This window comes from Chanodichthys erythropterus, chromosome 20 (genome assembly GCF_024489055.1).
Source record: "Chanodichthys erythropterus isolate Z2021 chromosome 20, ASM2448905v1, whole genome shotgun sequence".
Classification (NCBI taxonomy): Eukaryota; Metazoa; Chordata; class Actinopteri; order Cypriniformes; family Xenocyprididae; genus Chanodichthys; species Chanodichthys erythropterus.
This window is the reverse complement of record NC_090240.1, coordinates 25,202,347-25,224,109: the sequence shown is the minus strand read 5'-3', so window position 1 is coordinate 25,224,109 and position 21,763 is coordinate 25,202,347. Positions and strand designations below refer to the sequence as shown.

General features: G+C 36.4%; 1 protein-coding gene across 15 annotated transcripts in view; it reads left to right on the top strand.

The window, feature by feature from the left end:
* rap1gapa (RAP1 GTPase activating protein a) overlaps positions 1 to 21,763 on the top strand; it is a 123,311-nt gene that overhangs the window by 22,491 nt on the left and 79,057 nt on the right. For 12 of the 15 annotated variants that reach the window (XR_010892935.1, XM_067371988.1, XM_067372008.1 and 9 more), the window contains exons 1-2: positions 4,871 to 5,150; positions 21,661 to 21,696. Coding sequence is in view for 11 of the 15 variants with exons in the window: in XM_067371988.1 (XP_067228089.1) it covers positions 5,107 to 5,150; positions 21,661 to 21,696 (80 nt within the window). In the remaining 4 variants the exon portion in view is untranslated. Of the gene's footprint in view, positions 1 to 2,740; positions 2,761 to 4,870; positions 5,151 to 5,732; positions 5,879 to 21,660; positions 21,697 to 21,763 lie in introns of those variants that run through there. The other 3 variants (XM_067372000.1, XM_067371987.1, XM_067371999.1) reach the window with 3 other exon arrangements.

Genomic DNA, 21,763 nt, shown 5'->3' with positions numbered 1-21,763 from the left:
TTTTTTTAACTGCCTATTTTGGGGCATCATTAACAATGCATTGATTTACACCCGGCGCCGCCCCCTTAAATCGTGTGCTCCCTGCCACATGAGCTGTCGACTATATTACAGTGCATTTACAAAGTTCACACAGCTAATATAACCCTCAAATGGATCTTTACAAAATGTTCGTCATGCATGCTGTATGCATGCTTCGAATTATGTGAGTAAAGTATTTATTTGGATGTTTAAGTTTTATTCTGAGTGAATTTGAGGCTGTGCTCCGTGGCTAACGGCTATTGCTGTTGGAGAGATTTATAAAGAATGAAGTTGTGTTTATGAATTATACAGACTGCAAGTGTTTAAAAATGAAAATAGTGACGGCTCTTGTCTCCGTGAATACAGTAAAAAACAATGGTAACTTTAACCACATTTAACAGTACATTAGCAACATGCTAACGAAACATTTAGAAAGACAATTTACAAATATCAGTAAAAATATCATGCTATCATGGATCATGTCAGTTATTATTGCTCCATCTGCCATTTTTTGCTATTGTTCTTGCTTACATAGACTGATGATTCGGCTGTGTGCAACTCCAGACGTTAACTGGCTGCCCATGTCTAATGCCTTTCATAATGTTGGGAACATCATGGGCTGGCATTATGCAAATATTGGGGTGTACACCCTGACTGTTACATAACAGTCGGCGTTATGTTGAGATTCGCCTGTTCTTCGGAGGTCGTTTAAACAAATGAGATTTATATAAGAAGGAGGAAACAATGGGGTTTGAGACTCACTGTATGTCTTTTCCATGTACTGAACTCTTGTTATTTAACTATGCCAAGGTAAGTTCAATTTTTGAATCAAGGGGCACCTTTAATAGACAGCAAGAAAAGCTTTTACCTTGATTTTAGCAAAGTAGATCCACTCTGCAAACATAACGTTGAATCTTCAGTCCGTGTGCTTCTGCGCTGTGTGGGGGGAGGGGGAGTTGTCGTCCAGTATGCATGCGTAACAGCATGTCGAACATTTTTTGTAATTGTACTCAAATTACGTTAGTTATGGGAACTATTTGTTCTAATATTTCAGAAACAATTAAATTTGAAGTAAAGTCAACATTTTGGTTAAAATCAACTAGTGTTTTTAAAGTAAGGAATACTATTTGAATTTACAGTGCACGTAAACTGAAACGAGAACCGACAAGGGACTGAACAAAACAGGTGTTGTGTTCGAAATGGCCCCCTATAGCCTCTTTTACTATTCCCTACATTTCCCCACTAATATAGTTCACTTGAAAGAGTGAATGAAAACGAGAGAGTGAATTCGGACACTGAGTGCGCCGGAAGGTCTGCTGCTTTTGTATAGTCTGTGCTTGCTGTTTAATAACCATTTGAAACTTAACAAACTGACAGCTCAAATGGATGGATGAATGATTCATTCGGCACGTGATGCTCACATTGTATTATGGATATTCACTAGCTGTTGAGCGTATGTCCGTTGTATACTAGTTATTGCGGTGTAATGTGTGATTGAATAAGTGCACTCGATATCGTCTACTATGGTTTCGGACACAACTACAAATGGCTGTCCCCTCAAATAGTGCCCTATTTAAGTAACCAATAACCATAGAAAGAAATGAAGAGATAATCAGTAACCAAAACTCAATGGAGCAGAGAAACAGGAACTAAACAAAACACAACAGAATATCAAAATAAGAGTCCCAAGTTCGTGGTGATACTGGTAGAATTTTGCATGGCTGGAAAGACCTTTCAGCCAATCAGATTAAAAGACCAGAATATATATATATATATATATATATATATATATAATTATATATATATATATATATATATAATTATATATATATAATATATATATTATATATATAATATATATATTATATATATATATATATATATATATAAAATAAAAATTTTAATGACATTGTTTTTTGAAACAGTAGGCGAGTATTATTTGTATTTTGTATGGCTTCATAAAAAATTTAATTTTGCAAAAGTTATGTTAATAAATAAGGTTTTTTAGTACATTTTTCTGCCAATTTCAGCATGCTACATGCAAAAACAACAACAACAAAAAAGATACAACCAAAAAATAAAAATCTGTGTCTGCTACAATCTTGCTGTCAAACATAATTGTGTTTATGAATGCAGTGTAAATGTTGTAACCTGTTGATATGGATGCCACATGGGCATAAATATATGCTGTTTGCATGTGCTGTGTGAGACTTTCCATTTACTGCATGTCTTTTGTGTGCAGTTTTTCCTTACATATCCTTTGAATCAATGGAAAAATGCCAAGTAGCCATTTTATCAAACATGCTGTCGTAAACCTGGAGATGATTCAGCAGTTTTACACTCTTGTCATTGAGGATTCAGCTGCTGGCTAGATGTGTCAGACCGTCTGGGTTTGAGAGCAGCACGTCAGTGCCGATAAGGACTATCTCTGAGGAGATCTCAGCTTTTGCGTTCTTTTGGAACCCTGTGTGCCATCCACTCCTGATAAAGGACAAAAACACGTACCAGCAAAAGTCAAAGATGAGTCTATACTGCTATAAACCAGATAAATCCTGAAGCTCAACCATGGGACAGAGCAACTGTGTTCTGCTTAATAATCAGAAAAACATACTGCCAGACTCAGACTTCACGGTCGCACAAGACCTTCTGTGCAAAGCAAGTCACTTAATGACTGACCTACAGATACACTTCTCCTTTGACTGTGTCCAAGGCTTATTTATTATACATGCTCACGACAGAGGGGTAAGTATTGCAGTTAGGTAAATAGTTAAGTGACTTTGAAAACTCTGTGTCAACAGTTGACAAGCACTTTTGTTTAAGCAGCTGTTTTTAGGAGACACACGATCCCTGAAGTGTGTATTTTGTTCTCCACAAGCGTCACCAATAATGATTTTTAGGATGCATGATATATTGGCACCATGTCAAGTTTTTATTTTATCGTAACAAGTTTTTAGGGATTTTATTTTTAATCTACTTAACTGACTTAATATACATGTATAAATGTATTCACTTACTTTAATGAATGTAAATAATAACATTCATTCATTTATTGTTATTAAAAAATTATTATTTTTTTTAATGTCCATGGTTATCATCATTACCTAAAATAATAATCTGCTACAAAATAAATGACTTCTCTGTATTCTGAATTTTCTCTAAATTTTGATATGGGTGAATTGATTGATTGTTTTGAAATGGTCTCCAAAACACCCCACATCTGCAATTGGTCAATCAAACTGATAGTCCCACCCCAAACGCATACCATTGGTTGAGGCAATGTTGTTGTTCTGGGCTGATCAGAAGAAAAACAAAAATATACACTTCAGCTTTTAAGCTCAATCTATTTTTTTTTTTTTTTTTATTCCAAATTAATAATAATAATAACAAATATAGCTGCAAGCAGCCATTACGGGGCCAAGCACAAAAACGGCACAAGAAGCCAGCCAACACGGCTGGGAGCATCAAACTAACTGCAACAGTGAGCAATTAAAGACCTATTAAGATCATTTTAGGCAAACGAGCTGAAAAATTATCAAAAATGAGGATTTACTTGTTCATCACTTTCGACCAATAGGTGGCGCTGTGTCCAAATTGTTGTGGTATGGTCAGAGTGAGGTGACAATGACACTTCCAAAGTTTGGTGTCAATATGTCAAAGCATTGCAGAGATACAGCTTCAAGACTGGGTTTTGCATCATGCCTCGAATTCGTTGCTCCGGTATACAAAAATTGTTTGACGTATCGACTTGAAATCGATCATTTTTGTCGGCATGGTCTGAAGATGATACGGTTCGATTTTGGTGAAAATCGGAGCAACGGTCTAGGAGGAGTTCGAAAAAGTAGGTTTTTAAAGACAAACAATATGGCAGACAGGAAGTTCAGCCGACTATGGCAAATTTGATATCTATGTTCTCGGCATGACCCAAAGAATCCATTGAGACCAGTTTCATTACAATCGGTTAATACAGTCAAAAGTTATTAGCATTTTTGTAAATTTTGTTATAACTTTTGACCACAAGGTGGCGCCGGTCCGAAACTTCTCAGACTCCTTCAGGGCATTGTTCTGATGACCCATACCGAGTTTTGTAAAGATACGCTAATGCGTTTGTAAAATACAGCATTTTAGCACAAAATTAAAAATGGCCGACGGCCAAAATGTCCGATATGGAAAAATTGGATATCATTCAACTCTGAATGATGCCCTGAATCCAACGAGACAATATGTATGATTTTTGGACAAACCTGTCAGAAGTTATAAGTAAAAATATCCATTTTTCATATCTCCGCACCAGTAGGTGGTGCTGCGCAGAAACACTGCATGATGCCCCAGGTCATGCTTGTGATGGCATGTACCAAGTTTGGTCTGAATACGATAAAGCGTTGCGGAGATACAGCCTTATGTCTATTTTCGCAAGTGCAACAAAATTAGTTTGCGTGTTTTTCAAAAACGGTTTAAGGAATCAACTTGAATTCCATAACTTTTTGTCGGCATGGTCTGAAGATGATCTGGTTCAATTTTTGTGAAAATTGGAGTAACGGCCTAGGAGGAGTTCGAAAAAGTATGTTTTTCTGAATGTAATACTAAATAAATCACTTTTAATATTGGCAAATAAATAGAAATGTTAAAAAAAAAAAGTAATTTAATAACAAAGTAATACAAGTAATACATTAACTTTTTAAATTCTGGATTTAAACACAATTTATCAATTTATTATTTATTGTTGTAGTGATCTCTCTGTCTGTCATCATGACATTATGAAGACATAAGTTGCTGCTCCATTTCTGCCTGTTTACAATAGCACTGAAGGAAGATATGAATGAGAAGTGGGGACCGGTTACCGAGGAGACTGAAAGTGGACAGAGCCAGCCTCTCAGTGCCTTATTTGCCAAGGAGGCGTGAGCGAGAGGGAGCCAGGGGAGTGGAAAGGAAGGACAGCGTGCTGCATGTGTACAGTTACACACGAAAACACACACACACACACTCACGGTCACAGACGGTCTCAGTCAGTCCAGGGAGACAGAGGCAGTGCTGGTGTCTCTGTAGAGTTCTGTCTCTCTGTTTTGCACTCAGCTGTATCCATTAGCCAAGATGCCGCAGAGAAAGAGGAGTTTCACTTTTGGAGCGTACGGCGGGTAAGAGCAAACGCTGTTTACCAAAACATTTCACATTCACTTTTCTCTTCTTACTCTGTGCTTTGAAGTGTGATTATAATAATCTGTCAGGATATCAGCCACTGTGGTTAAAGTCTCAGTAGGGAGATATGATAACGGCATGTTTGAATGCTAATGCATTGTAAAAGCACAGTGTTATCGCTACAAGCAGACTTGATTTCATCACTGGAATATATTTGAATGACAGGACTGCTCTCTCAGAGTGCAGTGCATTACGGCGGCTCGGGTGAACTGCTCTCCCTCAAGTTTAATAACCCTGTTATTAAAGGCCATTATAACGGAGAGGGTAATTGAGTTTGGATTGAATCAGACACTGTGGTTGACTGAAGCAGACACGCATCCAGGCAGAAACCTTGTGTCTGCGAAGCAGCCAGGGAGGTTAACGTAATCACAAGCCGTTTACCCTATCAATCCAGCCTTGAGGATTCAATTAAGCCCTCTTTAAGTGATCTGTTGATTCAGTAGGGAAGAATTCAAACCTGAGTTACCCACAGACTCCAGTGAGATTCCTCTGCCTGTTAAAGGATCCTGTCTGCTCAACAGGTGCAAGGCTGCCATATTTCAGCTCTGTGTTGTCAAGGACAAGTGTTATCTGTGCCTGCATGGCTGATCTGATCACTGGAACACTGCGAAGACACTAAACCTGTCCCACCAGGACTGTCCTTAAATAGATGTATTTCCAGTCAAAGGTTTGGACATTTGACTCAATTTGTTTGTTATGGTCTCTTTATCTATAAAGGTGAATGCTTAAATGCTTAAAAATTGTTTTGGAGACCATTATAATTTGTGCCTGCACATGAATTTCTTCTTATATATATTTAAAGTGCCCCTATTATGCCTTTTTAAATGTTCCTAATATTGTTTTGGGAGTCTCTTACAACAGGTTTACATGCAGGTCAAAAAACACTTTCGTTTTCTCATAATATACATTTAATTTCACATCAGTTCGTAAACGATTCATTAGAAGCAGTTCAAAGAATCAGTCTCTCTAAACCCCTCCTTTCCATGAGCTTACACTGCTCTGATTGGTCAGATTGCCCAATCCTTTGTTATTGGTCTACTGCGTGCACCAATAACCATAACTGAATGTCAGCTATCAATTCGCAAGACATTGTATACAATGTTTGGACAGAAAAGATGGCATCGATTTTACCGTATCAATTCGAGCCCACGTGACGAAACGTCTGAAGTAGTTCAGTAGTTTAACTAGAAACTGATTCATAATCACGACTGGAGTAGGACGTTTTTCTATGGTAAGTGTCACCTTAGTTTGCGTTATTTATAAGACATGGTAGCAGCGTCACTGTTATACTTTATGTAGGTGCACCTGTGAGAACTGTGTCAGAATGGCAAGCGAAACTGAAAACTTCTAACATAAGATAAACATTTAGGCCAGATGTAACAAAGAAAAATGACTGTATCATTGTTGGACATTGCAATGGGTGTTTAGTGATTACAGAGAGAATACTTCAACTAGTTAGTGCAGACTAGCATCTTAACATCCTATTACAATACAGATAGAGCTCCACTCTACTGTAATAATAAAAACGCAGAGGACAAAAACAGTTTGTTTTGTATGTTGTAAACACCCACGTTAGCCAAGCACAATAGCTGATAATGCATTACACTTTGTAAACAAAAGTTGTGCTCCATCCTTGATCATTACTCCATGTAATAAGACAGACAAGCTGCATTAATCGACACATTTTTAGACAATATTGGACCCAAATCTGAATAGAACAACAGAAACGTGAGTTAGCGGGTTAGCAGGAGACATACAGTCTAGGGTGTACGTTACACAACATAACATACAAAACTACAAATTTTGAATGATCCCTAGAAAATATAAACATCAAATATTAATCATACTTCAAGGTTGAGATTCAGAGGAGCAAGCTCCTCCAAATAAACTGGGCATTGATCCATATTTTAAGACCAAGTGTTTTGTGAATCCTGCATTAAACTCCCCGAGGTTTGAGAAGCAGTTGTCAGTAAAATGGTGGGAAAACGTCTGCGTGTGCGATAAGTGGGCGGGCAATATGCTTATGTTTCGTTGTGACATCACAATGAAACGGCTTGGGATTCGTTTTACAAATGACTTGTTTAATTGACTCAGAGTCGACTCTTATATTTGAGAGACAATAACTTATATACGGTGCACTTTCAGATTTAAAACTTTAGGGTGTTTTCATTCACTTAGAACTATGTTACACGCTACATAAAAGCTCATTTTCAAAAGTCCATAATAGGGGCACTTTAAGTTAAACACTTTAATTTATGTAAGAGTAATATAATGTTATGTGTAAAATAACATTAAATGTAACCATAAAATAATAATTTAATCTCTTTTCTTATTGAAAATTAAATAGATACTTAAAATAGAACCATCAAGTAATTGCAACAAAATAATATATTAAACTTTTTGAATTTAAAAGCAATTTTATCATTTGAACTGTACAGTATATATATATATATATATATATATATATATATATATATATATATATATATATATATATATATATATATGAAGACTTCAGCAGCAAAAGCCTCAAAGTGCCATTTGAAATTTTCTTCTAAAATTAGCGTTTTTAATAAGCTCATATGTTTAGGTTCAGTAATTTCACTTTCATGTTAATTAATAGGTCCTTTTCATTGCCATTAAAGTGAAATAACTGAACATAAACATACAAGCTTGATAAAAATGCTAATTTTAGAAGAAAATTTCAGATGGCACTTAGAGGCTTTTGCATCTTCTATATATATAGGGCGGCTGTTATATATATATATATATATATATATATATATATATATATATATATATATATATATATATATATATATATATGTTGGCCGGCTCCTGCATCAGCATCACACACATGCATTGAACAGCGTCAGCGAATACTGAGGTGTTCGGACCTAAACACAGAAGTGCCGCACTGCCTCAACTGCTTAGGAGACTGACAGGGTAGAGAAGAAATTGTTGAATAAAGTTGTTATTTTTGTTTTGTTTTTGCGCACAAAAAGTATTCTCATCGCTTCATAACATTGAGGTTGAACTACTGCAGTCACGTTGAGTATTTTAACAATGTCTTTAATACCTTTCTGGACCTTGAATGATGGTAATTACGCTGCTTTCTATGGGGGATAAAAAAAAAAAAAAAGCTCTTGGATTTCATCAAAAATATCTTAATTTGTGCTCCAAAGATGAAAGAAGGTCTTACAGATTTGGAACGATATGAGGGTGAGTAATTAATGATGTGAACTAACCCTTTAATATTTTATGCATCTTAAATAAAGAGTTCAGCTGGTGGTGTATACAGCACTTTAAAGGGCAGCTTGTACTTTTAAGAGTTTGCTTCACTGACTTTGTTGATGGAAGGAAATTATCCGTATTGATCCTTTTTCTCATTTCTCTCAGTAAATTGTCTTTGGCTGTGTTTTGACATTTGATTGTGAAATCTAAAAGCCATTATTGAAAATTGCTCCGGGTGTAGATAACAAGTGAACAGATTTGCCTGAAGGTGATTGGTGTTTACATGGCCTCATGAACATGTACCTGCTCACAGAACATAGACAAACACTGAATTACTATGTGTTGTAGCTTCCTCACTACTGTATCACTTTTAGATCTTAATGTATTTGCCACTGAGGACATTTACAATTACTTTGGCAGATGCTATCCTTAGCCGTTCTCAAGGGCATAACTGATGGTGACTTGGGTTTTCAGCCCAAATCTTTAAGCCACAGCCATCTCTATCCTGAACAAACATAGAGTTGCAGAACTGATTCCACTAGCCTCTGTTAGAAGAATAAGGATATATCATGCAGGTTCAGGATGCGGATCTGCATGTGGAGCATCCCCTCAGGTGACCTCAGAATGAGAGATGAAGTCATTTTCTAAATAAGTCTGGTGATGCTATGCTAGCTCATCTCTCTGGCCTCATGAACTCTTAATGGAGTCTAATGAAATAAACAGCAGACCCAGACTTTGTCCCAGATCATGAAATGCTTTGTCTTTTTGTCTTTCTTTGTCTCATACACTTTGGCACCTGGGTCGAGTCATAGGACTTGACTCCAGATCTCTGAAAAAAAAAAGACTACAAGTGGACCTTCTTTGGAAACAGCCATGTGGAAAAGCTACTTGTTTTGCAACCAGTGGTGCCGATCACTGGTTCTTGGAGGTCAGCAGATTCTTTAGGCCCAATTTCAGTGTTCCAGTGGGGCAAAGAATGGGACAGGAAGTGAACCGAGAAGAAGTGGCTAGTAAAGACGAAAGACTCGAGAGCAGAAAAAAGGCCCTTTATTTATGCCATTTTCCTTTGATTCTGCCATGTTGGTTTGTACATTGTTTTCTATTACCACAAATATAATGCAGATTTAGTTAAATGGCAAAGATTAAAGGTGCTTGTCAGCATTAGTTTTTTCTAATCCTCTGTTTGTTAACCGAGTGGCATTTTGAAGAGGCAGCTGAACCGTTTTCATGAGGTTTCGTTTTGCATTACAAAGACCATGTGTGCACCTCTCAAGGGTCTGTGACCACTCATCCACCTCTCTCAGGAAGGTGACTAAACCAACTCTAACCCATCTGCCCTTCATCTGATCTTCATCTGAATTTACAGTCACGTTCACATTTAGCGGTTGTATCGAAGACGTGACCAAAGATGGCTGGATTAATTTTAGTGTTATTTGAGGAAACAAAGACCGTTGATTAGTTTTGAAGGGCAATTGTTAGACGCTTCCTGTACATCACATAGATGGCTGTAATGACACATAATTCATTTTCAGCAGGGGGAATATATTAAGAATGAATTGCACCCGATAATAGCATTGTTTTTTTTTTACCACACGCTGTCTTGCTTTAGTGCTCAATTTACTGAAGTGAATTTACCATCATATCATCATCATTTGACAACCGTTTGATAGACATAGACAATATGCACAAACTTCTATTGTGTGTGTTTTTTGTGCAGTTTGACACAGTCTATAATATGGATGTAGAGTATATTGGAAACACATTGGCCATATGCCAATATTACAGATTTTTAATTGATCTGTATTGGTCAGTATTCTATATTTAATTGTATAAGCTAATTTCCTATATTTTTATATTTAGATTATCTTTTCTGTAATCTAACACTCAAAAGTTAATCCTTAAAAATACTAATAATTTGATAACATTGGTAAATGTAATCTTATCTCAAATCTCAAAATGAACATCCATTTTTCTTACTGTACATTTGAATTTTGTAATGCCTGAAATCACATGTAGAATTTACAATGGTTGTTTTTTTTTTATTTCGATTTAAACTACTATTTAAAAGTTTGGGGTCAGTAAGATTTTTTGGTAGCACTTTGGTATGGGGAACATATTCACTATTAACTATGACTTTTACCTCAATAAACTCTTAATTTACTGCTTATTAATATTTATTAAGGTAGTTGTTGTAGCGTTTAAGTTTAGGTATTGGGTAGGATTTAGGGATGTAGAATATGGTTGTGCAGAATAAGGCATTAATATGTGCTTTATAAGTACTAATAAACAGTCAATATGCAAGCTAATAAGCAACTAGTTAAAAGTGAGAATTGTTCCCCATACTAAAGTGTTACCAATAATATGTTTGTTCAGCAAGGATGCCTTCAACTGATCAAAAGTGATAGAAAAGACATTTAGAACCTTTTCTGAAGGATCATGTGACACTGAAGGCTTCAGAAAATTTTGCTTTGCATCACAGAAATAAATTACATTTTAAATTAAAGCTGCAAGCAGCGATGAAAGGGCCCTTGCACCCGGGCTCACCGCCACCTGGTGGCCTTAGGAAAACTGTGAACAGTGGGCGATAGTCATTTAAGCGGATAAATAGAGGAGAAATATGGCAAATTCATTTTGATGCAACACAGTTCCTGCTGCCAGCAGGTGGCGCTTTGACTATAACTGAATATTGCCATGTAGATGTCTTCAGGCCAGGACTATTATCAAACATGTAAAGTTTGGAGCAAAGAGGACATTTGTATGCCTGAGTTACTACAACTTTCTGTTTCATGGTGTTAATCGCATACTTTAGCACTTAGCCAAGTGCTGCATGATTTAACATGTTTCTAGCACATTTGGTACTTCATGGCATATTTAAATGTGTTTGTGGGAGTGAATTACAGTGTAAAGCATGCCATTTTCTGTTGCCAGGAAGTGGCACTATGACTAACTGAATATTGATATATAGATGTCTTTAGGCCAAGACTCTTATCAAACTATGACACTATGCCCGAGTTACAACAGCTTCCTCTTTCAGAGCGAAACATCAGATTTTGTCAGGCCGCCGCAGACACGCCCTTCAGCGAAAACTCAAGATCTTCGCAATTTAATGTCGCAAAGGCCTTTAGATTAGACTGACCAAATATGACGTTGATCTGATTAAAGCTCTAGGAAGAGTTTGTTAAAAGACAACATCTGGAAATGGCAAAAACTGCAAAAGAAAATTCAAAATATCTCGCTTCCTGTTGGGTTTACAGATTGTGTACCTACGGACTTTTTTGTAGGTATTTGGCTGTTACATGTGTCTACCGAATTTCATACCTTACTTGAAATTTTGTAGGTGGCACTATCAAGCCATTTTGCCACACCTAATTCTGAAACCCATATCAGATGTAAATTTTCACCACTTCTGACGCATATGCAAAGTTTCATGAGTTTTCGAGCAGGTTTAGGCCCTCAAAAATGAGATTCATTTCAGAGAAGAAGAATAATCAACTGAGCAATTACAATAGGGTCCTTACACCATCTGTGCTCGGGCCCTAAATATAATCAATTAGAAAACAGTTATTTTAAAGGTGCCATCGAATTGAAAATTGAATTCACCTCGGCATAGTTGAGTTCAGTACATGGAAAAGACATACAGTGAGTCTCAAACTCCATTGTTTACTCCTTCTTATATAAAACTAATTTGTTTAAAAGACCTCCGAAGAACAGGCGAATCTCAACATAACACCGACTGTTACGAAACAGTCGGGATCATTAATATGTACGCCCCCAATATTTGCATATGCCAGGCCATGATTGAGGCATTAGACAAGGGCAGCCAGTATTGACGTCTGGATCTGTGCACAGCTGAATCAACAGACTAGGTAAGCAAGCAAGAACAACAGCGAAAAATGGCAGATGGAGCAATAATAACTGACATGATCCATGGTAACATGATATTTTTAGTGATATGTAAATTGTCTTTCTAAATGTTTCGTTAGCATGTTGCTAATGTACTGTTAAATGTGGTTAAAGTTACCATTGTTTCTTACTGTATTCACGGAGACAAGAGCCGTCGCTATTTTCATTTTTAAACACTTGCAGTCTGTATAATTCATAAACACAACTTCATTCATTATAAATCTCTCCAACAGTGTAGCATTAGCCGTTAGCCACGGAGCACAGCCTCAAATTGATTCAGAATCAATGTAAACATCCAAATAAATACCATACTTACGCGATTAGACATGCTGCATGATGAATACTTTGTAAAGATCCATTTTGAGGGTTATATTAGCTGTGTGAACTCTGTTTATGTAGTGATAGAGTCGAGAGCTCGGGAGGGGGCGGAGAGCGCATGATTTAAAGGGGCCGCAGCCTGAATTGGTGCATTTCTAATTATGCCTCAAAATAGGCAGTTAAAACAATTAATAATTTTGAGCTGCAACTTCACTGACACATTCAGGGGACACCTTAGACTTATATTGCATCTTGTAAAAAATGTTTGATGGCATCTTTAAATTGTAATAATATTTCACGTTATTACTGTTTTACTGTGTTTTTGATCATATAAATCCAGCCTTGGAAAGAGACTTTTGAACGGTAGTGTATTTGACAAAATCAGCCATTTATTGGTTATCTGCCATAACATGAAATTATGGCAGATAATATTTATATAAAATATTTATAAAAAATAATCTGTATTTTATTGCTGCTTTCTTAGGGGGCGTTTACACGGCACTACAAACAAAACTTGGCTGTTAATTTACGTTCATATTGGGGTCCTTAAAATGCAAACTTTTGAAACCGATTTTCAAAGTGCAAGTTTTTGAAAATGATACCGTCATTTTCTCGGTGTAAACTACAAAAACGTGAATTTGTGAAAGCGGTGACGTCACGAGCATGCGTATTACGTGTTCAGTCTAATAGGCGCATTGTGTTTCTTTACAAAGTGTCATCACCAACTACTGGCCTGGCATGCATACTACATTTTTAGTTGTTTTCATGGATCCATGTGAACGGGGATAATTTGACAACGTTGTTGTCTGTACACAAACTGTTTCAAAAAGGCAAAGGAAAACATTTCTGTTTTTATTACATCGTTGTCTTGTAAACATACTCTTAGTCAGTACTGAACCTATTTACATTTATTTAGTGATTTCACCTTGAGACCCTAGGTCAAATTTACAAATGTCCTGGTTCTGACTGTTAGACGTATGATGCATTCCAACCCTCTGTGTCATATGACAGGTGCTGCTGCTGTCTTGATGGGTCTTTGCACCTGTGCTGTTGTGTAACAACAAATGTGGACATCACAACTAGGCGACACACTTTGCTGAAACCTGAAGAACTGTGAGACAGTCTGCATCTGTTAAGGCACCCGTATGCATTCATCTGGCTGTCACATTGTAGACTCGAGGCTGGTACCGCTGCGTGTGTCTTCAGCGTCACAGTACAGTACATCCACTGTACTGTTACTCTTTACTGTCTTTCAATGGCTACTTTCAGATGTTGATTTTTGACATCTGAGCTTACGCTGGATATCGAGTCCTGCTTTGATTTTCATATGAAATATATCAGTCAAACAATATTCTTTATTTAACAAGAACACTGACACTCAAAGCAAACGCTGCTTATGCACATGGTCATTTTTGCTGTGGTATCATTCCTCTGTGTTCCAGAGTCATGAAAATTTGATGGGTGTTTATGTAACGTTCTTGTTATGGTACACAGTGTATTGGCAGTGACTAGAGGGCTGTTCTCTCAGTTAACTCCTGTTCCCTAGACAGCAGGTGTAACTTCTTCCTCCTTAAACACTCACATTCTGAGACATAGTGTCTGACGTACTGTTTCCCCACAAGTCGCATCATTTCTTAAAACAGACCAGAGTGTGGATCTTTTTTACTGATGTGATATCACAGGAATGTCTTATGTTTACTATATTGAGAGCGTTATACACTGCCATTAAGAAGTTTAGGTTAAGTACGATTTAATTTAGTAAGCTTGCATTAAATTGATCAAAGGCGACAGTAAAGACATTTATAATGTTACAAATTTTCTAACAAATTTCAAATAAATGCTGTTTTTAGCTTTTCATTCATCAAAGAATTATGAAAAAATCATAATTGTATCATGTATCATAATTTCAAAAGAGATGTTTATTGAGGTCCAAATCAGCATATTAGAATTATTTCTGAAGGATGTCATATGACACTGAAGAGCTGAAAACAAGATTAAACATTTTAAAATATAATAAAATAGAAATCCATTATATTCAGTTTTAATAATATTTGACAGTACTGTTTTAGTTTTCATCAAATAAATAGTCTTGGTGAGCATAAGAGACTTTTTCAATAACAAAAAATCTTAAAGGTGCCCTAGAATAAAAAATTGAATTTATCTTGGCATAGTTAAATAACAAGAGTTCAGTACATGGAAATGACATACAGTGAGTCTGAGGCTACGTCCACACAAAGCCGGAGCTTACCCTAAACCGATCTTTTTTTTTCCTCGTCTCAAAAAATATCTGCGTCTACACAAACCACTGAAACGACTCAAAACGATGTAGTATACATGCCAGACCATTATGTGGCGCTGTAATTCTGCCGCAGAAATGCACTTAAAGCAGCAAAGAAGACTTGGAGCATGCGCATAAACTTTGCGAGCTGAATACAAACTTTAGCAAAGCTTAGAAGTAACACTTTATTTTGGTTCAATAGCTTCTGCAGCATGAACGCAGGCATGTAGAGTCTGCTATTGCTGTTGTTGGTGCTGTTTTGTGGTGTTAGCGCGTCTGACTAGGGTCGACACAAGGTTAACCAGTATTAACGTCTGGATCTGTGCACAGCTGAATCATCAGACTAGGTAAGCAAGCAAGAACAATAGCAAAAAATGGCAGATGGAGCAATAATAACTGACATGATTCATGATAACATGACATTTTTAGTGATATTTGTATATTGTCTTTCTAAATGTTTTGTTAGCATGTTGAATGTACTGTTAAATGTGGTTAAAGTTACCATCATTTATTACTGTATTCACGGAGACAAGACTGTCCTTATTTTAATTTTCTAAACGCTTGCAGTCTGTATAATTCATAAACACAACTTCATTCTTTATAAATCTCTCCAACAGTGTGTAATGTTAGCTTTAGCCACGTAGCACTATCAAACTCATTCAGAATCAAATGTAAACATCCAAATAAATACCATACTTACGCGATCAGACATGCTGCATGACGAACACTTTGTAAAGAACAATTTTGAGGGTTATATTAGCTGTGTGAACTTTGTTTATGTTGTTTAAGGCAAGCGTGAGCTCCGGGGGAGGGGAGTGTGAGCATTTAAAGGGGCCTCAGCCTAAATCGGCTCATATTTAATGATGCCCCAAAATAGGCAGTTAAAAAAATTAATTTAAAAAAATCTATGGGGTATTGTGAGCTGAAACTTCACAGACACATTCAGGGGACACCTTAGACTTATATTACATCTTTTAAAAAGACGTTCTATGGCACCTTTAATATACTTGGACAACAACTTTGAACATGGTTTATGACAGAATTATGAAGAACATCTTTATGATCTATCATTGTTTACATCAGCAGTCTTATTTTTTGTTTTCTTATCAACTGTGTACTTCTTTTATAATCTGCTGTAATCTTCTGTCATTTTCTAAAATCAATATGTCAAAGCACTACTAAACCGGCCCAATTTATAAGTTTAGTTTGTTTATTTCTCTGTCCATTCTCCATTATACTGTAGTCACAAAGGTGTTACGGGTTAAGTTTGCATCATGTATTTTGTTTCCCTCCACAAGGCTACTGATCCGTAACCCTGAGGAGGGTTCAGGATCATGGATTTACTCAAGTGGGTTGGACCAATTTAAAGGGATAGTTCACTTAAAAATGAAAATTATCCCATGACTTACTCACCCTCAAGCCATCATAGGTGTATATGACTATCTTCTTTCAGACGAACACAATCAGAGATCTATTTTAAAAAATCCTTAGTCCTCCAAGGTTTATAATGGTAGTGAATGAGAGGCCTCAATAAAAAAAAACAAAAAACAAAAAACATCCATCCATAATCAAAGTAATCCATACTGCTCCAGAGGGTTAATAAAGGCCTTTTTGTAAGAAAAATATCCATATTTAAAACTTTATAAATTCAAATTACTAGCTTCTGGCAGACGACCATATGCATCCTGCACAAGTCGTTTTGTGCGGAAGAGCAACCTTTGCTTTGATCCGAAGCAATGATGAACGCATTTTTTTTTTTTTTTTACGTCTAATTCTTAGACTTGAAAGACTAAGAATATTTTTAAATATATCTCTGATCATGTTCATCTGAAAGAAGATAGTCATATACACCTAGGATGGCTTGAGGGTGAGTAAATCATGGGATAATTTTCATTTTTGGGTGAACTATCCCTTTAACATGTGGGACAACATCAGTGTGAAAATAATTGTGACAAAAAAAAAGAGAGACTAAAATTTCTTGACTTATATTGTAAATGAATACCATCAAAGTGTGATTCATTCATAGCATTCAAGTGTTTCTGCTTTTTCCAGTTAGATTTTGTTATTTTCCATCCATTCTCCAAAATCCTTGTCCTCTGTATGATCACATGGATGCTGGAGCCTATCCCAGCGTCTCAGGCTGCGGGCGGGGGAAACAATTTCGACACATCCAGTCCACAGAGTGCTAACACACACACACACACACACACACACACACACATTCACATGCACACTTTATTTGTTTTAATAATTTATTTTAATCCCATTTGTTTTTGTTTTTCTCATTCCTTTAGAGATGAACCGAACCATAATTGAATGAGGCTTGCGAATTGTGATTTCTAAATTATAAATGACATCCAGCAGGATCGTTGTGCTCTCTGTGTTCGAGACATGATTTATGATGCGCCTGCACCATGTTGCTGTACCAGAGGGATCGTACACTTAGATGTGATGGTCAACGAGCTTGTGTCAGAGCCAAGTCAGCTTTAATATCTGATTCAGTAAATCATTTAATCCTATGTAGATCTACTAAAATATCCTATACTGTCTCATATATTGACAGTATCCTTTGTATCTCATACTGCACCACTTAGTCACTCAGAAACTTTTATTGCAGCGTTATAAATTTAAGCTAACACAACCTGCTCGTTTCATATTGTGTGCGCCTGCAGAGGTTTGAGGGCAGCAATGGTACATTATTACATTAGTTCAGAAGATTCTGACAGAAAGGGCCCATGGCTCTCTCCATAAGGTTCAGAAAACCCTCTAGTTTATGCTCAGAATCCCAATGATGAATTATACATCCTAGTTCTGCAGTAGAAAGGAATGCAGAGACTTACTGATACGTCCAATATGATTATATATTATCTGTGTTGTTCATGATGTGCTTGCAATTAAAAAGCAATCCATCCAATTAACCTGCATAACATTCATTTATTCACAAAGCACTACATTCGAGAGGAAGGAAACTGCCTGACGTTGGCAAGATAATGTTCAGAGTAAACCGTTGAGTCACATTTTTAATTAATTTATAGCCGCGGATATTTCATTTATAATATTTGTGATAGATTTGCAGTGTCAAAAGATCATTCGTATATTCAGGCAAATATTTGGCTTAGTGTGCATTTAATACGTCTGTTAATTTTAGCCGGCTAATTACTTAAAGCGTACTATCATGTACGCTGTTGAACTGTAATCCTCTGCGGCTATTTTGGCTCAGTCGAGGCTTTGCTTCATAGTTTTACCACACCCAGACTCAATTTCCCTTTATGAGGATTCTGTGTAACAGGAGAGGAGGTGAACTGAAGTTTTATGATTCTCCTATGGGCTGCATGATGGGAGTTCTGATATATCCTTATCTTTTTATTGTCATCGCTTATTTGTGACCATTTGGCAAGTTCATAAACATTGTAGACAAACAATAAAATGTCTAGATCTGTCACATCATTTACATACAGGTTGATGGCACCAGCGTTCCCTGCAGGCTGCAGTAGTTTAAATCTCTCGTGGTCTTTCGAGTGATGTGTCGTTTATGTGTTGGAGCAACTGGGGCTTTTACTGTTTATTTGCGGATATGAGGCGAAGCTAATTAAACCGGAGTGACTGTGAGTCCCTGCAGCACAAACGTCAGGACTGACAGTAATTATGCTTTGTAATGTACACACAAGAAGTCTGTCTCCTTTTGTCAGACAGATTGTGTGGATTTGTTTGATGTTTGTGGACTGTTCTTATAAATGGATAAAAGCAAAAAAAAAAAACCTACCAGCAAAAAAAAAACAAAACAAAAAAACAGCTACTGAGTTCATAAGTCGCTCAAGGCATGGTTGAGAATATTTGTGCGCACTTGAACATAAAAACTGAAATGTACATGAAATGTACAAATGTTTTTCGCTGATAATCTTGCCCTCCACTGTAGGTTTTGAATAAAATATGGTCATTTGTGACTAATTACATCTATTTGAATGTCATTGGTTCTTTGATGTCTCATCCTGACCAATCATCACTCATGTCAGACCCGATGCTTGCCGCCAAACTTTGGGGTTGAAATGAATACTTTTATTCAGCAAAGACATATTATTAAATGGATCAAAATGGACAGTAAAGACATTTATAATGTCATAAAAGATTTATATTTCCAATAAATGCTCTTCTTTTGAACTTTATATTTATCAAAGAATCCTACAAAAATATTTTATATATTGTTTCCACAAAAAATATTAAGCAGCACAAGTTTTCAACAATGATAATGATATAAGGAATGTTTGTTAAGCACCAAAATGGCATATTAGAATGATTTCTGAAGGATCATGTGACACTGAAGACTGGAGTAATGATGTTGAAATTTTTTTTGCAATCATAAATTGAAAACAGTCATTAAAAAACCTTACTGACCTCAAACTTTTGAACAATAGTATACATTTAAGGGGATAAAGGGAAGATTTATTTCAAATATCTGCTTGTTTGCTATGCAAAGCCATTGTATTGCTTCAGATGATTAGAAATAAAGCCCACAGCCACTATATATATATATATAGATAGATAGATAGATAGATAGATAGATAGATAGATAGATAGATAGATAGATAGATAGATAGATAGATAGATAGATAGATAGATAGATAGATAGTTGTACATGTTATATGTTGTGTATGTTTTATATTATATGAGAGCAGCATGAAAAGCATCCATTTTGCAAATTTTCCATTTAGACCCATACAGGGTTGGAACGTTATGAGTATGAGTAATGATCTTTTAACTAGTTTTAGTGAAGTGTGAACCAAAGGCGCATACTTTAGGGCTTGGTGCCTAAAGGCAAAAGAGACTTGAGCCAAGGTCTTCACTGTACTCTGGGTAACCTACATTCAATGGAAAAATTTAGACAGCTTAATGTGTTTCAGTTTGACTGAGGGTTAACCTACTGAATTGTTATTAGTGTTCATTTTTGTTCTGACAATGAAACTGTGAAACAAAGCCTCTCTTTAACTGAGTGAAGGATCTTTTATCAGACTTCTCAAATGACTTGGATTAAGGAAGCCATCTTTTGTCTTCCTTTGTAATACACAAACAATATGAGACAAAAAAAACAAGTGATGAGTCAGAGTGAAGCTGTAAATGAAATAAAGCTGCGTGACACTGTTAGTGTGAGACTCTTTCTCCTTAGCAAAAGGCTGTGCTGTTTTTAGGCCTCCTTGCATCATGAGAACTGCAACTACGATCTTGTGACTGACTGTTATATTCATTATGAATAGTAAACAAATACAGATTTGTTCCACATTATCATTTCTAGCGTTATCAATGTAAGCATTTTCAATGCTAGTCAACGCATTATCAGCAGTGTTCAAAGACTGTAAAGCCCCACATTCACAGAGAGGGTGTATTGCCTGTGAAAAAAAAAAGGAAACAATGACCTCCTCTTTTGAATCCACACACTTCCTCCGCTCTGTCAATAGCATCAAACATGTATGGACGTGAGGTGAGGATATACTATAAATAAGCAGGGAATTTAGTTTTTTTATTTTAGCACCGTACCTTTGTGGAAACGTTCTTTGATGTACTTGACTCTGGGTGCCACTAAAGCGGTCAGCGCTTAACATCAGCTGTCTTATTTGAAATGAGAGGCTGTCAGAGGACAATCAACATCTGTGACATCGATTGTCCTCTTGTCTATTATGAGGAGGTGAGGCAGGATAGAAAAATCAAAGTCCATTGCTGTCAACAAAACACACACTGCAGTGATGCTTTCAGTCCATTTACATTCTGTTAGTGCTTTAGTGTCTAAGAGCAACAACCCTGCATCTATTTCTGGCTCTGGGTCAGGAATACTTCAGATGTTAGCTGGTATAGTATGAATCCTGATAGTATGAAGCCTAATCCATGACAGAGAGGTTTCTGGAAAGATGGATTGCCATAAAGCTGTGGATTCTACCGCCTGTCTGACTAAATGGGGGGATGTGCATTTAAAGTAAACACACTGGGAATATGAGAGTATCTAAACAGAAGCAGGGGAAACACATAGAGACCAACTGAACTTCTTTTTTTTTTTTTTTTTGCACAGTTGCACAATTGTTTTTTATAGTTTACTATTTAAATGTATTTCCAATGTACAGTTTATGATGGCAAGCAGTTTTAATCTTGTGTTGCTGCAATGCATGTAAGAAGTACAGGTTTACACTATAATTCAGTTGTCAAGCGAGTGTTGCATCACAACACCATCTGCTGGTGGCCAGGATCATGTCTGAGTCAACAGATTTTTCCTTTATATATGGCAAAAAGTAATTTATTTAAATATTAACATCTGTTTCAGTCACTGCTGACTGTTTTTCATGTAATTTTTTATAGTACTTGATTGCTTTCAAATGTTGACTGAGGAGAAATCGGTCCACTTTAGAAACAAATCACTACAAAATTATTTATTTGAAAAATAAAACAACATATGCTGTTTTATTCTGCATGGGAATGGTCACCCCCAAAGATGGCTGGCAAATTAAGATCATATGTTTTCGGATACAGTATAAATACATGATATTCATAGGTGATGAATATGCCTATAAATAGGGTAAGGTAAATTTTTTTCCCAACTAAAAACTAAATCCAACATAAACATTTGTGATGCCAGGACAGTAGTTTGGTAATTTAGACCACCGGCTGTACTATGTTGAGAGAGCACAGGTGCAAGAAATTGAGTTTTTAACTAAAATTGTCCTTTGTCCTTTCAGAGTTGACAAGACATTTTCCAGAGCCAGAAGTTTGTGGTAAGTACTGTCTTTTTCATTTAACTCAGCCATAGCCTGTTCAGCTGTTCCAGAAACCACAAGCTTT